Source organism: Prionailurus viverrinus, chromosome E1 (genome assembly GCF_022837055.1).
Source record: "Prionailurus viverrinus isolate Anna chromosome E1, UM_Priviv_1.0, whole genome shotgun sequence".
Lineage (NCBI taxonomy): Eukaryota > Metazoa > Chordata > Mammalia > Carnivora > Felidae > Prionailurus > Prionailurus viverrinus.
Window position 1 is genome coordinate 35,891,523 of NC_062574.1, and position 10,458 is coordinate 35,901,980.

Consider the following 10,458-nt stretch of genomic DNA (forward strand, 5'->3'; position numbering starts at 1 on the left):
AGACTCATCCCCCCCCTCCCATGACACTTGTACACAATCTGCTCCCCTCCCCCACACTCTACTGAGCTGGGGAGCCTGGTCCTTGGGGCACATCGTGAGGTGACATGAAAGGGATTCTGGGGTGTAGGCTTGTGGGCTGGGGCTCACTGCTCACAGCGATGCTAGTTGGATCAGAACTTCTGAAACGCTTAAGAATCACTGGGGCTTCTTGCTAAAACGAGGATTCAGACGTCCGACAGGGCTTAAGATTCTGTGTCTTCAGATTCCTGCAAGCTCCTGGGTGATGCTGGTGTCGCTGGTCTGGGGACCCCACTTGGAGGAATAAGGGGCTGGAGTGCCCACCGGTGGGGTGAGGGAGTAGCTTGGAAACCTGCTGGTGAGGAGGAGCCACAGAGCAGGACGGCCCGGGGGGGGGCAGAGACACCAGGGCTGGGATACTGGACAAGAGCAGCGGGGACCCGGCAGGGAGGATGCACTGAGTCATCCTGAACAGGCATCGGGACAGGTCTGACGCTGCCACCGTTGGGGACAAGGTGTGTCTTGCAGAGTCTGGTGGAAGTCGGCCGGGCACTCGTTACTTACTGGATTCTGGTCACTGAGGGTGCGGTGGAGGGGCCGCTGCCCTACTGTGCCACCTTCCTCAGGGCACCAGCCGGCCCTAGGTCTCCAAACGGAACAGGGACAGGGTGCTGGTCAGGTGCCCAGGGACTGGCTGTGTCCGTTGTCCTTCAGGTATCCTGGCCGCTTCTGCAGTTAATGGTGGCTGTCTCCCAGGTGTCATTGGGGTCCCTTGAAGTATCACTAGACATCTCAGGATATTGCTGGCCGTTCTCTGTGGGTGTCATTGACCACGTCTCAGTATTCCTGACCATGTCGAAGGGTGTCCAGCTGTCTCTTGAGCGGCTGGTAGGTCTCCTGGTAATGCTGGCCATCTCTTGGGGTGGCCCTGCCGTGTCTCAGGCAGTCTCCTTGGGCTCTCTGCCCTGTCACCTCACAGGCTGCCCTTTCTCAGGCTGCATCAGGCTGGTGTGGCAGGAGGCAGCACAGGGCCTTGTAGCCCGAGGAGTCACCCAGAGGCGGCCCCCATGAATGGTTTGGCCCAGTTTTCATCCTCGGGGGAGTAAACCTCTCATTAGCCCCTCCGAGGGTCCTGCGTGTCTGTTTTCAGTCCCTGCTTGTCTCCCGGAAATGCACCATGGGGTAGAGGGGAGGAGAGGTCTCTAAGACGACCTGGCTTCCCATTGCTGGCCAGGCAGCTTGGGCTGATCACGCAGCCTCTTCAGCTGGAGAAACAGAGACAGAAGGACAGCCTCAGAGGGCCACTGTGAGAAAGGAAAGCAGTGACATCTGTAAAGCACCTGGCACAGTGCCCAGCACACAGTTGGTGCTTAATAAATCCCACTCATCCCTCCTCCAACCAAACGACCCAGGGTCAACCTGCTGTGGGGGTCCAGGGGTGGGTGTGGCTGATGGCAGGTGGCAGTGAAGGGGTTCCCTGCATGTCCTGTTCATGCTGCCCACCTGGGCAAGTGAGCAAAGCTGGGGCATCACGCCGTTCTAGCTCCACAGGTACTGTTATCACCCAGGGGCTTCGCCGCACAGATTTGTGGGAAATTTTTTTTTAAATTTTTTTTAACGTTTATTTATTTTTGAGACAGAGAGAGACAGAGCATGAGTGGGGGAGGGTCAGAGAGAGAGGGAGACACAGAATCCGAAACAGGCTCCAGACAGCCCGACGCGGGGCTCAAACTCACGGACCGCGAGATCGTGACCTGAGCCGAAGTCGGACGCTCAACCCACTGAGCCACCCAGGCGCCCCTGATTTGTGGGAAATTTAATGAAAGGAAATTAAGTATAAGCTCCAGACAGGATGCATGTGTGCATATCTTCTGGAGTCTCTGGGTTTGGCTGTATGCCAGACTCTCAGAGACCCTTCCCATCTCCACGGTGCCAATAGATACCCTCCGCTCCCCTTCTCCCCCCACCCTCTCTCCCGCTTCTCTGTCTGCCCCTGCCTCTCTGTTGTCTGTCCCCATTTATACCTCAGTGGGTCTCAACCCTTCTGAGCTTGAGCCGCTAATGCGGTTTCCTGCCATGTTCCAAACCAGCCTCTTAGAACAGAGCTTCCTGGGCCTTCCGGACCTCAGAGGTTTTCAGTGAGGACGTGCCTTCAGGAGGGGTGTGGTGGGCTCTGGAAAGAGCAGGGGAGGGAGGGCTCGGCCTCTTCTCGGGTGCCTGCTAGGTGGCTGGCTGCAGAGGTACATCCTTTGTTCTTGGGTGAGTGAGTTTGGGCCTCAGTTTCCTCATCTGGAAAGTGAGTAGGGCTGGACTCGATCCCTTAGGACCAGCTCTGATGCCCATGGATTCTGGAATTCCGACAGGAAGGTCTGTGGAGAGCCAGGAGCTCTTCAGTGGCTCTAAAAGGTCGAACGTGACCTTTGTGAACTTACTCATGGCCTGGCCCCACCCCAGGACCCAAGAAGGGGAGGGGAGGGAGGTGCTAACAGGGACCCCCTCACACCCCGCCCTTTGCAAAGCCGGTTGCTTTTCAACAAAATTTGTCCTTCCTTCACGCAGTTATGGAGCTCTACCATGTGCCCCTCTCGGGACCCAGGAAAGGGTGAAGAGGGGCTTTGCTCTTGGGTGGCAGAATCTCCTTAGAGCTGGGCAATGGGGACCACCAGTCCCCCATTATGGGGTGGGGGCCACATCGGCAGTCTCAGCACCTTGCCAGTCTGCACGTGCTGGTTAAGAGATGGTTTGAGGCTGAGGGACCTTGAATGAGTCAACATACTTCTAGGCCTGTTTTTCTGCAAAATAAGGTATAGACTCCCTTCCAGCTCCTCTACATGGTGGCCTTAACGGGTTGAGGAGACAAGAGATACGAAAACACTCTGGACGTGGAAAGTCTTCATGCCTCAGGGAGCTTACTTACTCCGGAAAGAAGAGACCACAGCACTTCTCAGCTTCCTTTATTTTATGCAGTGAATGAAGTGGTAACACTGAGGCGGGGGGTTAGGGGGGGCTTCATTATAATCCCGGGAAGGGGTCCCATTCATTCCCAGCAGACCCCCTGGACCAGGGGTAGGACCTGGAAAGTGCGTTATGGAGCCTAGAGAGTTCTTATGGTCTGTAATGATTCTGTGGATGCAACTGCCCTTCCTTCCGTGGCCACTAGGGGTAGGTTCCCTCCGCGAGGAGGGATTCTGGGTAATCAAAGAGATGATGACTCAACTTAGAAGTGGAGGAGGGGCACCTGGGTGGCTCAGTCAGTGAAAGTGTCTGTCTCTTGATCTCACAGTTCATGAGTTCAAGCCCCACGTGGATCTCTGTGCTGATGGTGCAGGGCCTGCTTGAGATTCTGTCTCTCCTTCTTTCTGCCCCTCCCCTGCTTGTGCTCTCTCTCTAATAAATAAACTTAATATACTTTTTTAAAAAAAGAAATGGATGAGGAAAAAAGTCCTAGAGGGTTGGTGTCCGTGCCCAGGAGGGTCACCTGGGGATCGGACAGAATGGAACCGTGAGGGCTGTGCACACGTCTTCATTTACATGGAGCAGGGAACCCTGTGTGATGTGGAGACCCGAGTTAGCTGGGATCTGTCTAATAGCACGGAGCAGTGGGCAGAGCATGGGATTCAGGGACAGATAGACAGACACGGTCTCAAACTGGACGGCCCTGCTCCAGGGCCATGCTTGACCACAGTCAGGGCTCAGGAAGGGGAATAACTATTATCATTATCAACCTCGTCTCGGCCACCTAAGGGGGCTATCCTCACGTGTCCAGTGGGTGCAGGGGTGCAGCTATGTGGGAGCCTCACGTCTGTCCCTCTCTCCTACCTCAGAAGAAAAGCAAGGTACACTACCATGTCGCTGTCATCATCAACTACCTGGGCCACTGCGTCTCTCTGGTGGCCCTCCTGGTGGCCTTTGTCCTCTTTCTGCGGCTCAGGTGAGAAAGACTCAGTGCTGGCCCCAGGCCCTGAGCAGGGTACAGAAGTAAGATGCCGGAGGGCCGGCACTGGGCAGGGAGCGCTGGGCGCCCTGCCCCCTCGCCTCGGTGGGAGGTGGTGACAGATACGGGAGCCCCAGGTCTCTTGGAGCCTCTGGCAGGGTCATTTCTCCACCCCCCACCCCCAGCCCAGTAACTGCTACGGGGCTCACCTTAGGCCACCCACACCCTTGCCAAGATGCACCCATTTGGGAGGCCAGGAAGGTGGAGGCCTTTGAGCTTGGACTTGCCTGGGTCCAGAACTACTGCCAAGGACGCAGGTGGCAATGCCAGGCAGGTCTGTGCCAGGAATGGGGGCAGGAGCAGGAGCTGAGCTCAGAGGGTTCAGAAGGAGTCATGCCACTGGAAACCTCTTATGTTTGGTGTTTTCTGACCCGGGAGCTGCGGGGAGGGGAGGGGCCCATGGGAGGCACCCCCTTCAGCAGCCCCGGGTCCCTGGAGCACTGGCAGTGCGGCCAGCTCCGCCACCAAGCTTAAGTCTGGGTGGGTCTCAGGTCGGAAGGGCCCTGGGGGCATCCGGAGGGCCCCTGCCGCCACCTCCTGGTATGACACAGCCGGTCAGCCCTGCCCTCACTTTCCCCGTCCATACGCCTGGGCTGGAGTGACGCTGGCGGCCTGTCCCTCATCTCTCCTTTCCTCCCCTGGTTCCTGTCACCCCCCCCCCGCTGCCCCCCAGGAGCATCCGGTGCCTGCGAAACATCATCCATTGGAACCTCGTCTCGGCCTTCATCCTGCGCAATGCCACGTGGTTTGTGGTCCAGCTCACCATGAGCCCCGAAGTCCACCAGAGCAATGTGGTGTGTCCTGGGGGGGCAGGCCCACGGTCAGGGGAAGGGTCTGGGTGGGACTGCACTGGTGGGAAAGGGGCCCAGTAAAACAGGAGCGGTTCCCTGGGCAGGGGTGGTGGGGGGGGGGGGGGTTGAATTTGGTCAATAGGAGGCGCCAAGCCCAGGGTGGGGTGCCGCCGCTGCCACACCCCTGTCCCCCATCTCAGTGTCATCTCTGGGTGGGGGTGGGGCGGCAGGGCTGGTGCAGGTTGGTGACAGCCGCCTACAACTACTTCCACGTGACCAACTTCTTCTGGATGTTCGGGGAGGGCTGCTACCTGCACACGGCCATCGTGCTCACCTACTCCACCGACCGGCTGCGCAAGTGGATGTTCATCTGCATCGGCTGGGGTGAGCGCACAGGCCCCCCGCCCCAGCTGGGCTCCCCGCTCCTCACCCAGATCTGGCCAGCTGGCTGGGGCAGGGGGGAGCTGGGAGACCGGAGCCAGGTCAGGGCGGTGGGGTGAGCACCATTTGGGGATGGGGGGCAGCAGGAACGCCCTGAAGAAGGCATGCTGGGCAAGTGAGTATGAGCTCGACCCCGGGGAACCCCTGCCCACTTCTAGACCCTGGGCTGCCCTGGGGTCCTCCAGCCCTGCGTCCTCCAGACCCCACCGATGGGCTCTGTGACAGCCGGTCTCTCCCCAGGTGTGCCTTTCCCCATCATCGTGGCCTGGGCCATTGGGAAGCTGTACTACGACAATGAGAAGTGAGTCACCTCCTGCCCTTCGCTGCCCTCAGGGCCCCCTGAGCCCCGAGGTCCAGTCTCCTGGCCCTGCTCTGCCTGACATTCCCCGAGGACCTTCGGCCACATCACCTGCCCAGTCAGGGTCATTATTCGTCCATACAGAGAGAGTGCTGGGGGCTGGACTCAGTCCGAGGATCCCTAGCAGTGCTGTGCTCTAGGTGAGGCTGGATGGGTAGATTCAGGCTCCTGTATCCGTCTTGCGATTTCACGCCATACAGAACGGCATAAGTGTCCCTGGAAGTCTCTGGAGTCAGATTGCCCAGGTTCTGAATCATGGACCCGTCATTAAGTAGTTATATGGCCTTGGGCTAGTTATTCCAGCGTGCCTCAGTTTCCTCATTTGTAAAATGGGCATCCTACCAACAGTGCCTCCCGCAAAGGGTTTTTGTGGGGATGACACGAGTTCCTGTATATGGAAGCATTTAGAATAATGTCTGGCACTAAAAATATTAAGACTTGTTTTACAAAAGATTCCATGGGTTTTGTAGAAATTAATCTTGATGATCTCATAGGGTCCTTCCAGCCTCCAGCTCTGACGTCCTGAGATGACTTTGGTCTCGGGTGTTCCCAGTTGCCCCTGAAAATTAGACTTCTGCTGCAGTGATTCTCAGCCTTGGCTCATGTTGGAATCATCCAGGAAGCTTTAAAAAGTCCGAACGCCCAGGCTTGACCTCCCAAGGGTGGGATGCTTACATCTGGTGGTGGTCTGGAGTGTGAGCACCGGGAATTTTAGGGGCTAAGATTGAGAATCACGGAGAGAGAGAGGCAGAAAATATGGTTATAGACAGCCTGGGAGGTGCCAGCACCTTCCATGCCAAAGCGTTCTCAGGGGCCCATTGTCTGAGTGGGGTTCCAGCTGATCTCCATCACAATGACAAGTCCCCCCTCCGCCCTCCTAGAGGGGAGGGGGCCGCCCACAACCTCACTGGGCTGGACAAGGAGCCTGGAAAATGATACTCATATTTACCAGGCTGATCCTTCCTGACTCCGCCCGGCGGGTTCTCCCTTCGTTGGCACAGCGGGCAGGGTGGGGGCCTGGGCTGGGAGAGCGGCCAGCTGCAGACACCGCTGGGGGGGGCCTGGCAGTAACGCTCCGGATGTTGGGGTCCGGCGCAGGAGCATCGTAAACCCTGGGCGATGGTGCTTGTGCCTGCAGGTGGGCAAGTGATTACAAGCGAGGACAGGAAGACCCAGTGTGTGTGAGTCTGCGTCTTGGGGGAAAAAGGACGCCTGGCTTAAGAAAGTCGGTCTGAGTGGCTCTGGAGCGCCATCTAGTGGTAAGGTGCTGACACTGCAGCAGAAGGGATCCAGGTGTGAGACGCCGGAAAGAATTTGTAGACCCTGGGGTTAAGGTCTAGACCTGGCCCCAGACGGCTTGCATTTGGTCTCCCTGGTGTCTTTCGAAACCTTGAGTTTGTTTCAAACCTTTAAAAGGTCAAGAGGTTTCACATAAAAATCTCAGCGTCTGGTTTATGGAAGCATCATGAGATCCAGGCACCGTGGGTCTGTATACCCTGGGGGCCGTTGTCTCTGCACAAGGACATGGGACTTCCCATGTGCCCCATCCCCCACCCCCCAAGAGATTTCTGGAGGGACATTCAAGAAGATGAAAAGCGGTTCTGCCTCTCCAGCAGGTGGAGCCTGTGGAATCTCTGCCTTGAGGCTGCAATTAAACAGATTCAGAGGTCATTGGCTGTTGGGGAACCACTGCGTGACAGGGGCAGAGAACCACTAGTCAGTGGGCTTGTGCCAGAGCCACAGTGGGGACAGAGGGGAGCAGTGGTGTGCTGAGCCCTTGCCTGTGCCGCTCTGTGCTCTGGTCCACAATTGCCCTCCCTGCCACATTGCGTGTATCCAGCTTTACATCTCATAATAGCGTGGTGTCCATTCTGCAGATGGAATAACTGAGGCACTGTGGTGGAATCTTGACCTTCTGCCAGGGTTGGAATCGAGGCACCCAGATCCTGGCTTCTGGCCCCAGTCCTGCCCTGGCCAAGCACCGCCCCTCCCCATGCCACCGAACCGGACCCAGAGGGCCTCCCCCCTTACCTTCTCTCTGTGGCTTTCTAGGTGCTGGTTTGGCAAAAGGCCTGGGGTATACACTGACTACATCTACCAGGGCCCCATGATCTTGGTCCTGCTGGTAAGAACCTGGGTGGGGGGGGCAGGAGAGAAGGGTGCCTCCTGTGGACTGACAGGGTCCCCGTGCCTAGAGGCGGGGGCACGGAGCCAGGAATGTGTAAGCATGAACGAAGGTGGAGGGAGAGAAGCAGGGGCACCAAGAGCAGACTTGAGACGGCCGAGGCCCTGCCCCGTCCACCCGCCCTCCCCCCAACATTTTGCACACACACACACACACACACACGCCCACACCATCCCACCGTGTGCTCAAATTACAGATCAATTTTATCTTCCTTTTCAACATCGTCCGCATTCTCATGACCAAACTCCGGGCGTCCACCACATCTGAGACCATTCAGTACAGGTAACCCGGCCCGCCTCCCTCCCCCAATCCTGGGGGCTTCAGAGAGCCCAGCCTCTGACCCAGGGTCTCCCCCCGACAGGTCTGACAGTCCCTCCCGAAACCCCGGCTCCCCGTCTCAGACATTCCTGGGAACCCGGCACCCTGCCCCCAGGCCCAGCCCTCTTCACCACCCGTCCCGGGATGGGCTGTGACTCTGGGCCTCCCCACCCCGCCTCACCTCAGGAAGGCTGTGAAGGCCACTCTGGTGCTGCTTCCCCTCCTGGGCATCACGTACATGCTGTTCTTTGTGAACCCCGGGGAGGACGAGGTCTCCCGGGTCGTCTTCATCTACTTCAACTCCTTCCTAGAATCCTTCCAGGTACCACCGCCCGCCCCTCGCTCTGGCTCTGGCTGTCCCCCAACCTCCTGCGGTGGGGATTCTTCCAGGCAGGGCTCTGGAGGGGCAGGAGGCTCTGGAGAGGAAGGGGGTGGTGGCCTGGAGGTTGGGTGGGGCCACACCTGCCGCAGGCCCTTGACCCACCTTCTCTGTCCACCCCAGGGGTTCTTCGTGTCTGTATTCTACTGTTTCCTCAACAGTGAGGTAAGGACGCCGGGGTCCCAGAGCTCAGGACGGAGGGGGGCCTGTTGGGACCCGAGATTGTCTGCAGCCCCCTCCTGCCCTCCACGTGCCAGCCATCTCTTCCCCGCCCCTGGGTCCCTAATGGGGATGCTGCAGGGAGCCGCAGGAGGGTCCCCGCCACCTGCCCACTCTGCTCCTGGAGTGACAAGCCCACTCCTTTGCCCCCATAGGCATTTGGCACAGCCAAGGCTTCAGCCTCATCAATGAGTCTATGAAAAGGCTTGTTGAAACCAGGAAGGGCTGAGCTCTTGGGCAGGGCGTGCATGCATGCTGAAGGTAGGAACTCTTCACGGCAAAGGCCGTATGACGCCTTCGTGCGGATGAGCAAAGGGCACCCCTCCTCTAACAAATCTGCAAATAAACAACATTGGCGATGTGAATGAATGTCACCACCTCCCGGGTGGCCCGTGCATTTCACACCTGCGTCCCAAGCACCTGTGGATCCATCACACATACAGCTGCTCGTGGCAGCCCAAAGGGAGGGGTGGGACCTAAGACCCGGGCTCGGACATCATGCTCCGCTCCGTGCCCACAGGTCCGCTCTGCCGTCCGGAAGAGGTGGCACCGATGGCAGGACAAGCACTCGATCCGCGCCCGCGTGGCCCGCGCCATGTCCATCCCCACCTCCCCGACCCGTGTCAGCTTCCACAGTATCAAGCCGTCCACGGCCGTCTGAGCTCAAGGGCCAGGGAGGGGAAGACGGTCTCCAGGCTCAGCCAGCCGCCCTGTCTGTGGAGGGGATCAGCGCCTTCCCACACCCTGCGCCCCCAGAAGCATCTGGCACGGACATCCTGGGGGGGTCCCCCCTCGCTGAACCCCCAGCTGAGCGGGAGTTCAGCCTATGAGAGCAGACCCAGTCTGGGCCAGGGGATGATGGGAAATAGCCTATAAAGACTGGGCCGGTCCCACGGCTCCTGGCTCCCCCTTGCCCCAGGCCCCCTGGAGGCGACATCAGAATGGAGTAGAAGTGGCCAGGTGGAAATCCAAAGCAGCACACGGGTCCCTCCAAAAGGTGTCTTCTCCCACGGCACGATGTCAGCCCACTGGAGACCTGGGCTTGCTGCCAGGGGCATCATGGGAAACTCTTGTAACAGCATCCCAACCACCATGATGGCGCCTCCGGGTGTTGGCAATGCCTTCCAATACCGATGGGAACCAAGGCAGAAGCCCTGGCAATGTCATTATAGATCAGGTGACATCATCAGGCAAACGGCCGCGCCCCTAGAATCCTCCCCAGCCACCGAAACTTCATCTGGCCCTGTGGCACTTCCAGCAGAAACGCCCTGCCTTGCTGCCTTGCACCGTTGGAACTTTACTGCCCCGCAGGCCACTCAGGCTCCCCCTCCTTGGCCACACATAATATTTGCACCCTGATTTCTGCACCTCCTGTCCCTGGTGTCTCCCCCTCTGTGGAAAGACGGGGGGGGGGGTGGAGGGTGACCGCGTGGCTGGTGAGCAAGAGCCAGGGTGTGCCCCAGCCAAAGCCAGTCTCCTCATCAGGGGACAGAGGCTACTCAGGGCCACCCTGCCACTGGCTTCAGTGTTCTGGCCCTGGGGACAGCCTCTCTGCTGGTCACAGGGAGTTTGTGGCCCCCGGATGTCCTCTGGGGCATCGTGATTAGCTAAGCAAAGATAGAAGGGGCAGGGCACTTGGCCTCTCTCTGCCTGAGCATCCTGGAGCAGGACAAGTGACTCTAGGGACAACCAGCCAGCCCCCACTGGACCCTCCCGTGTCTAGAGGTACCGGGCCACTAGAGCAGGGCTTTGGGA

The 10,458-nt window shown here is 58.7% G+C and overlaps 1 protein-coding gene across 1 annotated transcript; it reads left to right on the forward strand.

Moving 5' to 3' along the window:
- The first annotated feature begins 3,434 nt into the window (after positions 1-3,434).
- Positions 3,435-10,458, forward strand: CRHR1 (corticotropin releasing hormone receptor 1). The gene is made up of 9 exons (XM_047832740.1): positions 3,435-3,949; positions 4,686-4,806; positions 5,034-5,187; positions 5,485-5,545; positions 7,655-7,727; positions 7,984-8,069; positions 8,292-8,427; positions 8,608-8,649; positions 9,224-10,458. Exons 1-9 carry the CDS (start codon positions 3,804-3,806, stop codon positions 9,362-9,364), a joined length of 960 nt encoding a protein of 319 aa, XP_047688696.1. The 5' UTR covers positions 3,435-3,803; the 3' UTR covers positions 9,365-10,458.

Excerpts from the sequence above, each read along its gene's own strand:
- CRHR1 (XM_047832740.1), top strand. The coding sequence starts at position 3,804 with ATGTGGGAGCCTCACGTCTGTCCCTCTCTCCTACCTCAGAAGAAAAGC. Across the intron at positions 7,728-7,983 it reads CCATGATCTTGGTCCTGCTG|ATCAATTTTATCTTCCTTTT; the intron begins GTAAGAACCTGG and ends CTCAAATTACAG. Across the intron at positions 8,428-8,607 it reads CCTTCCTAGAATCCTTCCAG|GGGTTCTTCGTGTCTGTATT; the intron begins GTACCACCGCCC and ends TGTCCACCCCAG.